General features: G+C 56.3%; 1 protein-coding gene across 5 annotated transcripts in view; it reads right to left on the bottom strand.

The window, feature by feature from the left end:
* Nucleotides 1–9,106: 9,106 nt before the first annotated feature.
* Nucleotides 9,107–16,184, bottom strand: part of Pacsin2 (protein kinase C and casein kinase substrate in neurons 2) — an 82,245-nt gene continuing 75,167 nt past the window's right edge. For 3 of the 5 annotated variants that reach the window (XM_048354292.1, XM_048354283.1, XM_048354299.1), the window contains 5 exons: nt 15,915–16,035; nt 13,332–13,453; nt 11,846–11,968; nt 11,129–11,325; nt 9,107–9,760 (listed from right to left, as the gene is read on the bottom strand). In XM_048354292.1, coding sequence (XP_048210249.1) covers nt 9,648–9,760; nt 11,129–11,325; nt 11,846–11,968; nt 13,332–13,453; nt 15,915–16,035 — 676 coding nt within the window. In that variant the 3' untranslated portion in view covers nt 9,107–9,647. The remainder of the gene's footprint in view (nt 9,761–11,128; nt 11,326–11,845; nt 11,969–13,331; nt 13,454–15,914; nt 16,036–16,184) is intronic. The other 2 variants (XM_048354309.1, XM_048354318.1) reach the window with 2 other exon arrangements.

Below are 16,184 nucleotides of genomic sequence, written 5' to 3'. Positions count from 1 at the left end.
AGACCGAAGGGGCGGCGGAAGGCCCCGCCCACCGCCACGCCCACCGCCACGCCCACCGCCACGCCCGCGGCCGGCGCTGAGGCCCCAGCCCCGCCCCTGACGCCGCAGGCGCACGCGCGGGAGCCCGAGCCCCGGGTAGGCCACGCCGCCGCTTTCCGAGCCTCCCAGAGCTGCGAGGCGGACGCTCGGTGTGTGCTCCGTCACCCTCGCCCGCGGGAGGCTGGGTCCGCGTCCTTCCAGAGGGCGCCTGGCAGAGCCGTCCAGGGCGGGGCAGGGCGCACCCACCGACTGGTGGGCCCCGTCCAGCTGATCGCCTTCCGGTCCTGTTCTCGCCCCAAGCCCTGAGTGGAAATCCAGTGGTCACATTGGGGTGTCCCCCCCCCGCCCCCCCACCCCTGCCTTGCTCTATTTGGAACTCAGGACCTCACTCTACCACATGAGCCACACCTTCCCGCTTTCTTTTGCTTTTGTTATCTTTACAATAGGGACTTGAGTTCTTGCCTAGACTAATGTGTACTTCCATTTAGGGCTCCGCAAAGCTGGGGTGACAGGTTGCCCCTCCTTTCCTGACACCGGCTAGTGATTGACAGAGACGTATCTAGTGCCCCGGGGCAGGTTTGACAGATTTCAAACCTGAGTCCTCGGGTTTCAACCCTCCCAAGAGGTAGGATTACGGGTGTAAAGCTGCACACCCATCTGAAGTGATTTTTCTCTTGTCAGTTTGTCTAGCAGGTTCCTTGAGGCAAAAAGTTCTGAGTCTACCAAGAAGTCTACGGGTGCCTTGGGGCGGGATCCCAGCCTTTGAATGCCACGGCTGGAAGGAAAGGGTTTCCGATGCAGGGTGTGGAGCCACTGGAAACTGTGACCTGAAGTGGTTGGACTGCAGTGGAAGGAAATTGGATTTTGGAGCCAAGGGTGATGACTGGGCTCCCTCCGCCCAGCCAGCCGCTTCCCAGAGCACAGACCTTGCTCAGGTGGACGGGCGGCAGCTAGCAGCAGCAATGGGGACGTGGAAAGAACGTGGAACGTGGAAGAGAGGACCAGAAGGCCTCCGAGGGCCCAGTGCTGGTGGCTCCTGCCTGTAATCATCGCTGCTCAGGAGGCTGAGATCCGAGGGTCGTGGTTCAAAGCCAGTCCTGGCAGGAAGAGTCTGAAGACTCTTATCTCCAATTAACCAGCAAGAAGCTGGAGCTGTGACTCAAGTGGTAGAGTGGCGGCCTTGAGTGAAAAAGCTAAGGGACAGTGCCCGGGCCCTGAGTTCAAGCCCTGGAACCAGCACAAAATAATAATAATAATAATAATAATAATAATAATAATAATAATAAGTCGCTGGGGCATATGGCCTCGAATCCAGCTTTTCCAAGGTAGGGCAAGTTGCTACCTTCCAGAGGAATACATTGCTTCCACCACGTGACAGGGCTCCTATTGGGTGGAAGCTCTGTACTTGGGTCCATTGGAGACCAGGTGTAGCCTTACACAGAGCACCCAGCAGCTCCTAAGGCCTCGCCATGTCCTTCCTGCTGGAATGGCAGGCCTACGGCCCCACTTATTATTTGGGCCTGAAACCTTAGATTATGTCATATGAGGGCAGAGGCTGACGCACACTCTGCTCTGGAAATTCCCAAGGGGGAACTGAGAAAGAGCCATCGAGGGTGGCACTGTTTACTTGATGGAGGAGCATGGGTATACTTAGTTATCCATCCTTGTCATTTCTCTCATATGCTTAACTAGCTTAATGATAAAATGGAGACCCAAGAAAATAGATAAAAAAGAAGGCAGAGACCAGTATGGTGGGAAACACTGTGATTGATCCCAGCTAGGTACGAAACAAAGCTTATGAGGATTGGGGTTTGAGGGCACCCCTATTACAACAATAAACCTGGTGTGGTGGCACACTTTGTGGTCCTGTGGTATGGGAGGGACAGGGAGAAACAGGTGATCCTAACCCAAAAAAAAAAATAACTAATGTAGATGGAATAAGGCTCACACGGTAGAGTGCCAGCCTACCAAGTTCAGGGTCCTGCATTCAAACCCCAATACTGCCAAGAAGATAAAATAATTGGGAAAAAGAGGACTAAGTCCTGGAAGTTTCCATCACTGGCAGAGTACAGCAGGAGATGGCTGCCATACAAGTTGGCACAAGACAGTTAAAATTTTAATGAATTCTTGAGGGCCAAGTGTGGGTTAGCACACCAGTTTGGTTGGTTTCCATATAGATCTCAAGGTACTTTAGGGGAAAGAGTGAAGTCTTTGTATCAGTCATGCTCCTGCAATTGGACATTCTCAGGAAAAAAGATAAATTTAAAGTCAACTCTAACTCACACATGCACAGCCATATAAAAACTTGAGATCCCGGAGCTGTGGTACTTGCTTATAGTTCCGGCTCTCTAGGAGGCTGAGGCAGAGGAATGGCTTGAGCACAGGAACTGAAGGGCAGCCTGGGCAACAGGATCTTGCCTGGGTAAGATCCCATCTTAACATTAATGCATCTCTCTGAATTAATAAACATAATAGACTTGGATGTGTAAGCCAAATAACTTCTAGAAGGAAATGGAGTTCCTAGTGACTGCTCTGTCCTCTAGAAGACTTGGTTAAATAAATGAAAAGAATCCACAGACTAGGAGACAACGTTTCCAAAAAGATGTGTGATCAGGGACTGGCTTCCAGAAGATATAAAATCTCAAAACTCATCAGGGACTGGCTTCCAGTAATCCTAGCTACGCAGGAGGCTGAGGTCTGAGGATTGTGGTTCAAAGCCAGTTCCAGCAGCAAAAGTCCATGAGGCTCTTATTTCTAATTAACCACTAGAAATTGAGATGTGAAGCTATGGCTCAGTGGTAGAGTGGCAGCCTTGAGTGAAAAAGCCAAGTGAGAGTGAAAGGCCCCGAGTTCGATCCCCAGAACCAGCACATACATAGAAAAGGCCTAAAACAAAACGAGAAAGAACAACTCTGTGGGGAATCACATCCCAAGAAATGCAGGCTTGTATTGCTTTAGCAGCTCAAGGAAATTGGGGCTGAGTCTTTGTGGTTCTGTGCAATCTTCGTGTCTTCAACATAGCTGCCTTTTAAAAAATTATTAGTGTAAATTCATTCTACAAGGGGCTCTCCTTCTGATGTTCACATACATTTGTATAAGGTGCTTTGGTCAAAGCCTCCTCTTTTACTTCTCAACCCTTAATTCTCTTTCCCTCCTTCTAAAACAATTTTAGTGAGTTTCATTGTGCCCATTTCATAATGCATATACAATGCTTTCATTGTGTTCACCACCTAGAACCCTCTCCGTCCCCCACTGCCTCTTTTTCAGTCATGTCACGTTATTATTCTTAGGCCGAGGTCCTACATGTGATGGACCCATGTGCTATTGGTCTTTCTGAGTTTGGCTTCGCTTGCGCAATGCAATGATCTCCACTTCCACCCAGGTTTCCCCGGATGACATCATAGCATTCTTTGATACTGTTGAATAGCTTAGTTGTTGGTTGTTGGGCTGATTCCATAGCTTGGCTGTTGTGAACAGTTCTGGGGTATGTGTAGGTGTTCAGGGATCTTGACTTACATTGCTTTGATCTATGCCTACGAATGGTATAGCAGGACGGCATGGTTTTGAGGACCCTCCCTGCTCATTTCCATAGTGGCTGCACAACCAACTGCATATAAGGGTTCCTTCCCTCTCCCCCATGCTCACACCCTCACCAAGTGTTGGTTGTTTGTTTCTGGGTGACGCCATTCTGACTGGTGTGGCACGGGTCTCATGGTTGTTTTGATTTGCGTCTCCCATATGGCTGGGGATGATGAACATTTTCTTTCATGTATTTATTGGCCATTGTTACTTCTTTTTTGAGAATTGTCTATTCTGATCATTTAGTAATTGCATTGTTTTTCTTTTGGTGCTTAATATTTGAGTTCGTTGTATATTATAGATATAAATCCTTCATCTGATTAGAAGCTTTCAAAGGTGGTCTCCCATCATGTGGTTCCTTAAATCTGGTTATTCCCCTTGATATACAAGAGCTTCCTAATCGCTTTCTCAATCTCACTTGTCAGTTCTTTTATTCCCTGACCAACTGGAGTTCTAGTTAGAAAGTCACTGCCTCTGCCTTATTCCAAGTATTTTTCTCCATGCCTTCCTGTAGATCTTATCTTTGATCCCTTTTGAATTGACTTTTCAACAGGATGAATGCTACAGATCTAGTTTCATTTCTCTACATGTGGATATCCAGTTTTTCCAAATATATATATTCCCTCCTCCCCCAGTCCCAGGGCTTGAATTGAGGACCGTACTCTACCACTTTGAGCCACAGGGCCACTTCCAGTTTTCTTGTGGTTAAGTGGCGATATGAATCTTATGGACTTTTCTGGTCTGGGCTGGCTTTCAACCATGATCCTCAGATCTCAGCCTTCTGAGTAGCTAGGATTATAGGCATGAGCCACTGGTGTCCGGTTTCCATTATTTTCCAAATAAGGTCTTGCTTTGTGACCAGGCTGGCATGGAGTACAATCCTCCTATTCTTCCAATGTAGTTGGGGGTAACAGGGATGGATACACAACTGCAACCAGATTTTCTATTGGTTGAGACTGGAGGGCGGAGGGTATTTCACAAACGTTTGCCTGGACTAGCTCTGAACTGTGAGCCTCCCAATCTCAGCCCTCTAAATAGCTATGGTATCCCCTCTTGAATATTGTTCCCTTCATCAATGTGAAGTGACCTTTACCTCTTCTAATTTGATTTGAGGTCTGCTTTGTCAAATATGAGTACAGTTATTCCTGCTTGCTTTCAAGCCCCATTTGCTTAGAATATGTGTATGTGCATGTGTGCACACGCATGTGTTCCTACACTGATACTGGGGCTTGAACTCAGGGCGTAGGTGCTGTCCCTGAGCTTTTATTTATTTGCTCAAGACTCTAACACTTGAGCCACAGTTCCACTTCAAACTTAGACTTTCCTGCCTGGGCTGACTGAATTAGGATCCTCAGATCTCAGCTTCCTAAGTAGCTAGGATTACAGGTGTGAGCCTCTACAGCCCGGCTTCCATATTTTCATTTTAAGTCTGTTCATGCCACTGTGTTTCTTGTAGGTAACAAATGGTTGGGTCTTGTCTTTTTTTTTTGTCCAGGCTGCCAGTCCATGTCCTCTGATTGTAAAACTGAGACCACTCTCATACAGAATTTTTGTTTTGTTTTGTTTTTTTGGCCAGTCCTGGGCCTTGGACTCAGGGCCCGAGCACCGTCCCTGGCTTCTTCCCGCTCAAGGCTAGCACTCTGCCACTTGAGCCACAGCGCCGCTTCTGGCCGTTTTCTGTATATGTGGTGCTGGGGAATCGAACCTAGGGCCTCGTGTATCCGAGGCAGGCACTCTTGCCACTAGGCTATATCCCCAGCCCTCATACAGAATTTTTAATGATATACTGTTTTGTTCTTGTTTAAGTGTTAGATGCTTTCCTGATCTTGATTTACTTATCTACGTGTCTAGTGAGTTTTATTATTTCCTGTATTTTCTCGATTGTGTTTTCTCTGTGTAGGATCTCTTTAGTATCTTCCGCAGTGCTAGCTTAGTAGTCCCGAATTCCTTTGGTTTGTGTGAAAGGACTTTATTTCTTCTTCCATTACAAAAGATAGCTTTGCTATGTTTAGTAGTGTAGGTTGGCAGTTACTTTCTTTTAGGGTTTGAAGAACATCATTCCACATGCTAATTCCTATAAATGTGAGAGGACTTCAGGTACGGCTCGAGTTGTTGAGTGCCTCCTTTGCAAGCATAAAGCTCCAAGTTCAAGGCCAAATAACACCAAAAGGAAAGAAGTTTCTCTTGAAATATTTGTTCTGGTAGGTTTTCTTTTGTGACTTGGTGCTTCTCTCTTGAATCTTCTGATATCCTTTGCATACTTAGTTTTATCTATGTCTTGGAGAGGTCCTTTTCTAATCGTGCCTGTTGGGTATCCAACAGACCTGGATTTGGTAAATCTTTGCCAGGTTTTATTGCATGTTTTCTGTCTTTGCATCTCTTCTATGCTCATAGTTTATAGGCTTGGTTGTCAATGGTGTTCCAGAGGTCTTCATGTTCCATTTGAACTGTTATAATTTTTTGTCTCCGGCAGGATGGTCTAACACATCTATTTTGCTGTCAAGGCTTTCACCCGATTTTTTTTTTTCAGTTATAGAATGTCAACTTGATTTTTTTTCAAGATTTCTTTATCTTCATTGGATTCCTCTTTCAGACCTTGCATGGTCTTAGTTAATTCATTTGTAATCTTTTGGAATTTAGGTGTGTTGCATGTAGTTCACGGAGCTTGTCCCGCTGTTCTTTCCCACATTTATGCTGTGTCATGTATGCAGGTGTGCATATCAGGAAAAACTTGGTTGTTTCAGGAATCTGGACAGCCTGGGGTCACTTGAACTTCTGGATGCTCCTTTTTCAGTTATCTAACCTGCCTTTAATCCTTCCTACCCGTTGCTTGGAAACCATAGGAAGTAGCCCAGTTTTAATGTCATGCCGACTAGTGTCCCTTACTCTTTGTGTTCTTGTCCATACTGTCCCAGTCAGCTAGACTGACCAGTCTCTGGACCCCGGGGACCCCAGCTCTTGTGCCCCAGAAGTGGTAAGCAATGTTTGGAGATCACATGGACAAATAAGAGAACACAGTAGTTTGAGCAGCTCTGACTTGCTTTGGGGACCAGGTGATCCATCGCTAACCCAGAAACTCAGCAACTGTGGAAGGAAGCCCGGTCAGCCGAGCTGTCACACAGCCAACCCAGTGGTGACTGGAAACCAGCTTAGACAACAGTGGCACCCGGAGGAGTCCTCAGCTGCTATTTGTGGCTGGGGACCCCTGAGGGCAAACCCCAGCTCTGTGCTTGACCTGCTCTGTGTGTCAAGGGAAGCCACTCAACTGCTCAGCCCTGTTTCCTGTCTGTAACATGGGCTCGCGACTGTTTTCAGGAAAGCGTGCCCAGCTCTGGGCCGGGCTCGCAGGAGATGAGTGTTCACCCCAGACCGGCTGGAAATAGCTGAGAAGCTGCCTTGTATGCAGACGGGGCCCAGGCAAGTCGGTCTGTTCAACCAGCTGGGACAAAACACCACGGAAAAACGGATTTATCTACAGCAGAAATAATTTATTCACTTATTTACAGCTAAAGGTTTTTTTTTTTTTTTTTCCTGCAGTTCTAGAGGCTGAGCATTTCAAGATACAGGAGCCAGCGGCCATACATGGTGCTTTCTAGCCCAGCAGGAAAGCCAAACCAGGACGCTCACCATCACGAGCCTCCCCCATCCTGGACGCAGGGCCTTTCTACCTGTTTCCACAAGGTCATGGGCTCAGAGGTTACAGCCCACTGGACAATACTTGTGTTTGTGATGGGGGGGGGGGGGTTAGAGAAGTGTGATGGAACCCCCCCGCCCACACACACCCCTGTGACTTTCCGAGACGGCCCGGGGCTCCTGAGGGTGGCGTGGGGAGGGTGGAGCACTGGCCCAGTGCAGTGGCTGTGGAGGGCGAGTGGGGGAGGGGCCCAGGGGCCCTGGCCATCCAGGAGGACAGAGGGTCCCAGTCCCCAGCCTGTCACTTAGGATCATGACAGCGCTCACCTCCCGGGCACCGATGGCCTCCCCCGCCCCTAGCCTCCTACCTTGGGAAAGGGAGGCGTCTGAGCGTCCCAAGAGCACCCAAGGGCCCCGCACGAGAGGGCGGCGGAGGGCCTGGCAGCTGCTCTGGGGCCTGTGCTTACCCCGGGGAGGCTGCCTGCCTCGCTCATCCTCGGGAGGAGGGCTTTGGGGCGGCCTGAGCAGGCAGCAGCCCACTTCTTCCCTCTTCCCCCTCGTTAGACAAGCACGGGCTGCCAAGCCAGGCCTCCTTCCTCCTTGGTCTGCCAATGGGAGGAGCACTCTGGGAGCACCGTGGCCCAGCTGCCCCGCGGGGATGCTTGAGGCCGAGCCATCTGCAGACCAACCAGGCGCAGTGCAGGGCGGGCGCTCTAGAAACGCGTTCCCACGAGGAGGACTGGGCAGGGCGGCCGCTGGTGCGGGGGAGGGGTGAGGGGAGGGCCTGGGGGGAGAAAGCACAGCCAGACGCCCAGCGTGCGAGGGGCCGGCTCACACGAGGCAGGTGCTGGCGAGAAGGGCACCCCAAGGGGGTCCTCGTCCGACACGGCCCCTGGAGTGGGGCGCCCCATCTTGCCACCTTCAGAGCTGGTAAACCCGGAGGGGACGCGCGCCGGCGGGCGGGGCGCGAGGGCAGAGGCGGAGGGCCTTTCAGCACAAGATCAACTGTTTATTGACGGGAAGGTTCTACACACTCAAAGCGCTCCTCTACTCCGCAGCCTGGACAGCTTTTGGTCCACGTGTAGCGTGGGAGCGAAGCTTTCTGCTGGTGAGTCACGGCGGACACGGATGCTTCCGCTCCCCGAGTGAGACAGGACGCTGACCGCCAACACTGGGGAGACGCACCGCTGACCGGGCTCGCGGGACCCAGGCTCCCCCGTGCCTGGCCTGGGGGACTTGGGGGCAGTTCTGCGCCCTCATGACCCAGGGTGCGGGGAGGGCCCTGCATGTGGGCCGGGCCTGGGTTCTGTGTTCTCAAGGAACACGGGGCTCCAGCCCGCCATGGGGACCAGGCTCCCCCCTCCCCGCCCCCGGGAGCCTCCACTTAGAGGTTACCGGAGGCCAAGTCCCAGCTGGGAGAGGGCCCCGTGAGCCAGCCAGGCCCACGCCTGAAGGTCGCCATCTTTAAGCAGTTTATAAATGCCGTCCACTGCAGAAGTCACTAAATCTCATCTCAGCAGTGGTGAACTCTTTAGATTCTCTGAATATCAAATAATATATACAGATATACATGGAGACACGATAATCTAATAGAAAGCATCTTGATCTACAGATGCATCTGCTTGAAAAGTTAGTCTTATTTCTAGACCTTCCAAATCACCGATAAGATTGTTAATTTGCAAAAGAATAAAAAGCTTTAAGCGTGAATCGTGCGAAAATAATTTCTCAGTGTGGCGGCCCTGGGGAGTACTAGCTAAGGTCACGTCTGCAGCCAACCTTCATCCGGGGAACCTCGCGGGGGCGTGCCCAGCTTCTCAACAGCCCCGTCCCCCCCCCCCCCCCCGCGCGAGCCGGCCAGTACGACACCCCCCCCAGAGCACAGTGCAGTCAACGTGGGGCAGAGCAGGTGTATAAAAAGCATAACTGTACATGGCCTTTAAATTAAAAACCTCAACATCTTTACTCAGAGAACGCCATGAGGTTTGTTCACGTAGGTTGCGCATGGGACTCTTCAGAGAGAAGCAGCCGTGGAAAAAGAATCAGTGTGACCCGCCATTGCCGCGGGGGCGAGGCAGGTGCGGACGCGGCCCTGCCCGTGACCCGCCGCGCTGGCGGGGCCAGCGGGGTCGGGAGGCCCGGCTCTCGCTGGGGGCTGCGCCCTCCTGTCCCTCGACCTCCCTGGATGCGCTGGGAAGGGGCGGAGTCCCGAGGGAGATGACCGGCGTGTCGGCCTTCAGAGGACACCAGGAAGCCAAGAACGATGGAACCACCCACTTGCAGGCGGCGTGGACATCCCCATGGCTGCCGGAGGCACCGAGGTGTTGCTGCCCGGGCCGAGGCTCACGGAGGTCCCGGCCCGGCCGCTTCCACCTCTCCGCCAGCCTGCCCGGGGCTCGTCACTGGATGGCCTCCACATAGTTGGCAGGGTACAGGCCGACCTGCCCGCTGTCCAGGCGGCCCTTGCACCAGCCCTGCTCGTCCTCGTCCTCCATCTTGGTCAGCTCATCCCCTGCAAGGCAATGGGATGGCCTTTGGCAACGCCGAGCACAGGGCCAGAGCCGCCCACCCTCCCGACCCCCGTGTGGAACGTGCTTCGGGCCCGCACAGGATCTCTGTCCAAGGCGGAGGGGCAAGGACGGGGCTACATGGCTGCTGAACTGCATTTAAAGCTGCCGTGTTCAAGGTCTAAAGGTGACGGCTCTCCCACCACGGCAGGCCCACGGGAGCAAGCAGCTCGCTGCGGTCTAACGGCAACCACAGAGCCAGCGGGGCGCCTGAGCACGGGAGCGCTCAGGGCTGAGGACAGGCGGTGAGGAGGAGGGTGGGGACGGAGATGACCGCAGCCCCGGTAGCCACAGGAGCTGCAGAGAGCGGCCAGTGTCCCGGCACACAGCGCGCAGCAGCTCTGGCTCCAGCAACAAGCCTGCCCGGCGCTGCGGACGGGCACCTCTGGCGCTGAAGGTTGGGAACATGGGCCTCTGGGTTTCAAGGCTTAGCGCCCGAAGCTCTGCGTTTGACTCTCCAGATCATGGGACTGTGAACACCAGGAGGCCGTGCTTTCTCAGCGCTCAGGGCAAGGTGGAGCTGGGCCTTCACCCTGTTGAGCCAGTATGGGGTGAGGCTGCTCCAGCTTCTAGAGGAGAGCGTGGGTGCAGAGGGGAACCGGCCACCTAGGGGGATGGGGCGCCGGGGAGGGGGGCCTGGCGCCGAGGAGAGCCAGGGCGCCGGGGAGGGGGGCCTGGTACAGAGGAGAACCAGGGCGCCGGGGAGGGGGGCCTGGTACAGAGGAGAGCCGGGGCGTCGGGGAGGGGGGCCTGGTACAGAGGAGAGCCGGGGCGTCGGGGAGGGGGGCCTGGTACAGAGGAGAGCCGGGGCGTCGGGGAGGGGGGCCTGGTACAGAGGAGAGCCGGGGTGTCGGGGAGGGGGGCCTGGCGCCGAGGAGAGCCGGGGCGCGCGGGGGAGCCGGGCACCCTGCAGCCTGTGTGCTGACTTCCAGGGAAGCCCCTCCTGGTTGGAGGGAGGCTGGCGGCTCTGCGGGCCCCCAGCGCTTCGGCTGGGCTCACGCAGTGTTTGCAAAGCCCAGGGCCGCAGCTCATTTCGGTAAACTGCACTCAACGTTTGAAAAAGACATGGCTAGAACAGTTCCCGCACTGGGGACCCAGGCAGCTCTGCACCCCAGGGCTCCAGCTCCCCGAACGCAGGCTGGGGGGAGGCGTGCTGCAGCATGGGGCGAGGCCCTGCGGGTGCAGCTGCGGCTTTCCCGGGGCTCCTTCGCCTGTGGCGTGCTAGCGGCTGAGCTGCACACAAGGCATGGGGCGCCCTCACAGAAACCCGAGGGGACTCCTCCAGACGCCCCTCTGAGGGGAGAGCCACCTACCCGCCTTGAAGCTCAGCTCGTCGTGCTCCTGGCCCTCGTAGTCGTACAGAGCCCGGACCCGCACTTCGGTGCCTGACGTGGCGTCCTCGTCGAAGGGGTTCGAGTCCCCGTTGGCATCGGTGGAGGAGAAGGGGTTGTTTGACTCATCGTCGGACCACTCTGTGGGGTAGCTCTGGGTCTTCTCGTAGCTGCTCACACTGCAACGAAGCCAGGGACAGGGGACCCTCAGCGAGGGGCTGCGGGAGGCCGTGGGGCCCCTGCCCAGAGCCCCCGCGCAGGAGGGGCGGGTGTCAGAGTCCAGGGCTCCTGAGGCGCGACAGCAGGGCGGAGCCAGGGCCCTGCGGGCCTGTGTGCTGCGCACGCGCATCCTCAGCTCCCAATGCAGGCCAGGAGAGCTGGGGACACCTGCGGAGGCAAATCCGGGCGCAGGCCGGCCAGCGACCCGCGCGGCCCGCCCGCGGTCTGTCTTCCTGTGGGGCGCCGGCGCCGGGGCCTTGGGGGTTAATGCAAAACAGAGAAAGCAAGGGAAGCGTGTGAGCCGCGCCTGCTGCCGAGGCGGGGGAGCCGGGCTGTCCAGCGGGCGCCCGCCGCCGCAGGCCACATGCACTGCCGGAGGGCCGAGGAGTGACACCCGAAGACAGACCCCTGGATAGAGAGAGAGAGGAAGCAGAGCAGGCGGGGTGGAAAGAAGCCGGGGCAGAGCGTGAGTTCACCAACTTTTTGGGCTTAATGTCCTCCTTCTCACTGACGGTGCTGCCCGTGTCGTCCTCGTCCTCGAAGGGGTTGTAGCTGGACTGTGACTGCGCGAGCTGGGCGGGGTTGCTCGGGACACTAAGGGTGCTAGCGGGAGAGAGAGAGAGCTTTCAGGGACCCCCCCCCCGCGCCCCCAGGCCGCGGGGTCACCGCAGCCTTCCACACGAGGGGAGGAGGCTCGGTCGGCCAGACACGCAGCCGCCGTGCGTGCGGAGCAGGGAGGCGGCCATGGTCCTTCCTCGAGTCTGCAGGGAGCTTCTCCCCAGCCCTCCCCAGCCCCCGTTCACAGGCGGAGAGGTGGCGGGGTGTCCTGTGGAGTGGGAAGCTCCCCAGCTCCTGGGACCCACAGCATGGTTCCCCTCTCCTCCGGGAGCTGCAACCAAGCTCGCCGCACAACCATTTCCAGGGAGCAAAAGGTCACTTCAGGTTCCCGAGTCTCCCAGCCTTGCAACCTCACCAGCCGCCTACGTGCCGGGCCGGGCGGAGACGGAAGGGGCTGGAGCGCGGGGGAGGGCGCGGGGGATGGCGGGGGAACTGCTGAGCACAGTGAGGCCGCCAATATCAGGCACCCACGAAGCGACTGGCTGGCCCCGCTGCCCTGTCCGGAGGCCTGGGCGGCAGGCACCCCCAGCCTGGGGAGAGGCTTGCTATTTGGTAGCTGAATGGGCGCTGCAGCCCCGGCCAGCCTGGGCCCCGAGGGGCTCCTGGGAGGCTGCGTCTCCTTCCCACCTTCTGCCCAGCAGCTAGCCTGATCCAAATTCAGGTGCGCATGGCTGAGCCCCCTGCCCAGCCCACCGGCAGGCACCGGCACCTGGGCCCGGCCGTCGGCGAGCCTCAGGCACGAGGTGACTCTTGGGCAGCACAGGCCTCTGGCAAATCCTGTGGGAAGGCCTCCTAGAGCACATACTTGCTAGAAGGTTCTGATGACCACAGCTCATCTTTAGACAAAGATGGAGTCAGAAATCGCTACACTGCAAGTGAGGGGCTGAATTGAAAAGGGAACCTCTGTCAATCTTGTCTGTCTTGCACACGGCAGGAAGGGAGACTCCAGCAGCCCTGGCAGTGCTAAGCCACCAAGCAGGTGCCGGCTCTGGCACACCGCCACCTGCCGTGCCCATGCAGGGCAGCCCCACTGGGGTAGCAAACTGCCAGCCCCAACACCCGTGCATCGTCACGCGGGCCAGGAACAAGCTCACCGCGAGGCTCCGGCTTAGACCTTTCGGGAACTCACACCAGGCACAAACCATCGTGAGCGATGCCCTTGGGGCACAGCCCAGAACACCAGAACCCAGGGAGCTTCCGAAAAGACGTCCTAGAGTGGGTGGGGTGGGGTTCCTGTCCCACTGCCGTCTCCCAGGAATCAGGCTGCCGTCGCCCCAGGACCGTGCAAATCACCCTCCCCCCACCCACGGGGTGGCCATTTTTTTGATAAGGCTGTCCTGGTGCTCACCTGCCCGTTTTGTTCTGCATAGACTGGTCACCTGTCTGGTTGATGCCTGTCAGGGTAACGCCATCGGTGGCTTTTTTCTTCTCTCTCCGGCTGAGGGTTCGATTCAGGTCTGCAGACCATTCCTGGGCGACGGGGGCCAAGGAAGAACCGAGTGGTCAGTGGAAGCTGTGCTGGTCTAGCTCCCCGTCCCCCCCTCACGGCCAGCAGAAACCTGCCCGCTGCAGGGAGTGGCCCCGAGCCCGCGGCCTGGCCCCCCGCTTCACGGCCACATCCCCGCTTCCTCAGACACAGGGGTGACAGCGGAGCTATGAGGGACGATTGCTGTCGTGTGGGAGCCTCCCTGAGGGACAGGCACCTGCCCTCCGGGGAGCCTGTCTGGAAATATTCTCTAGATTCTGGGCCACAGGGTCACAGACCACAGCTGCCTGCTGGGATGTGAACAAGCCTGGGACACAAGATACTGCGCCCTGGGCTGCGAATAAATCCGGGGGTGCCTGGTCAGGACAGAGAGGCAGCAGGCAGGCTCCGGCCCCCCGAGTCTCGAAGGGGCCCTGATCTGATGCACGTGCCACCCTTTCATCAGAGACAGGCTTTCTGTGTACTGGTTATCTTGATGTCTTGCTTTTTGTCCAGATGAGTGCCTGGACCAAGATCCTTCTGCTTTCTGCTTTCTGCCATAGCTGGGGTGACAGAGCTGTAGCACTATAGCCAACTACTGGTTCACAAGGGGTCTCCTGAAGCTGCGAGCTGGGGGCTCACGCCTGGAATCCTGGCTGCTCAGGAGGCTGAGATCTGAGGATTGTGGTGTGAAGCCAGCTGGGGGCAGGGAAGTCTCTAAGACTCTTAGCTCCACTAAGCTACCAAAAAAAAAAAAAGAAGAAGCCAAAAGTGGCACTGTGACTCAAGTGGTAGAGTGCTAGCCTTAAGCAAAAGAAGCTCAGGGACAGTGCTCAAGCCCTGAGTTCAAGCCCCAGGACAGGCACCAGAAAAAGGAAGGGCTGGCCAGGAACTGAAATCATCCAGGTCTGGCCTTCTAAACAGGATTATAGACGCGGGCCACTGCCCCTGGCTCCGTGTTGCTTCGTGGTGACCCTTCTAATAGAAATAAGCAGGCTGAGAACCATTCCCTCTCTAGTGTCCCCCTAGTGACCCTGACAGGGTGGGTTCCAGGACAGTGGTGGCACCTTGGCCGCCTCCACGGATGCCAGGCACCCGGCATCCCTGGAGGCGGCCAAGGTGCCCGCGGCCTGACACGGCCCTGCCAGCTGCTCTGCTGGAGATGGGAGCACCGCACAAGGTGGCCGCGTGGCCGGCCACACAGGGGACAGGGCTTAAGTCATGAAACAGAAACTTACTTCATCCTTGTTGCATGGAAAACAAAAACAAATCATTTCATTAGAGAGAGTTAGGCCTGGTCCTTTAACAACCGTGAATGCGTGCCCAAGGAACCCAAGGGACCCAGCCTGGCACATACGCCTCCCTCGTGTTTTCCTGGTGGGTAGTGACAGTACCTCCGAGGGACATGGGCAACTTCACATGGAGTGTCCTGAGTCACGGGGGCAGTGAGCACCGTCTGTGAGCAGGAGACCCAGGAGAGGAAAGGCTGGCTCTCCCTAGAGGCCCCTTGTGCTTGGGAAGGTCCTGGGTCCTCCTGTCTCCTGGGACCCGTGTAAGGGGCTCAGCTGGCTCTGCAGCCTCCCCATGTGGGGTAGTACAGGGGACTCACAGCTGCAGGCCCACTGCCTCTTAGACTTCTGTGAAAGTCCACAAAAAAGGAAGTTCGGGGTGGGCTTGACATGACTGCAGGGTGGGAGGGAGCTGAGAAGTGGTGGTGAGCCTTGGCCAGTGTCAATGACCACACAGACCGGGTCACTGACCCCCCCAGTGACTACCCCAGGCCGTCATTCCCATCTCACTCGTGGGGAAACTGAGTCACACCAGGTGTGAGGTTGCTCACTTCCCTCAGATGCTAAGTGCTGTGGCAGGACTCGGAAGCGAACGAGACTGTCCACCACTGAGTCCAGATATGCAGCCTGCACACTGCCCTGGCCCGCCCTGGAATGGGAGACTCTCTCCTTCAGGGAGCACGAGGGGCAGTGACCTCATCCAGGGTTGGACCAGCCCCAGGACCCCCACACCAACGAGTTCTGTGGGGGGGACACTGGACGACGGCTCATCTTCCTCTTACTGACTGGAGGTGGGGAAAGCCCAGGAGAAGGGGGAGCAGGGCTGCCTGCTGTCACCCCCCCCCCCCACTTTACCGACCTACCCTGGGGCGTGGGGACACTATGGGCCGCTCCCTTCCTAGCCACCCTAGAGTAGGGCAGGCTCCTGGGACAGCAGGGAGGCCGTGCCAGTGGCCACTAAGTGGCAGACAGCGCTCCTGACTGGGGAGATCATACTCAAGCCTTTCCTGGAGAGCCAGGAGGCGCCTGGGGACACCTGGCCTGCAGTGCCCTGGGACGCAACCACTCAGTGGGCGCTGTCACCATGCGCAGGCTGCCTGGGAAGCAGGGGGAGGGCCGACCTGCACGGGAAATGAGAAGGAGTCCATGGGGTCAAGGACACGCAGCCTCTTCTTACCTCAAACTGAGGCCAGTTCATGGCCATGCCGGGCCCATGGTTGGCTCGGAACCACCTCAGGTCCTCCACCGCATCGGCTGCTTTGATGCTCTGCTCCAGGTCTCGGTAAATGGTTTTGTAGCTGAGTCAGATAAAGAAGGCAGCGACCTGTCACCCTTCATCCCAGCCCCGTGCCAGGCACAGCAGGTCTTCTGGTCTCTGTAGCTCACACTAGGCCCAGTTCTGGATGACACATTCCAGAAACACCTTCTCCTGGCTCAGGGAAAGATC

The sequence above is a fragment of the Perognathus longimembris genome, chromosome 1 (assembly GCF_023159225.1).
Source record: "Perognathus longimembris pacificus isolate PPM17 chromosome 1, ASM2315922v1, whole genome shotgun sequence".
Taxonomy (NCBI): domain Eukaryota; kingdom Metazoa; phylum Chordata; class Mammalia; order Rodentia; family Heteromyidae; genus Perognathus; species Perognathus longimembris.
This window is presented reverse-complemented; position numbering and strand designations above follow the sequence as displayed.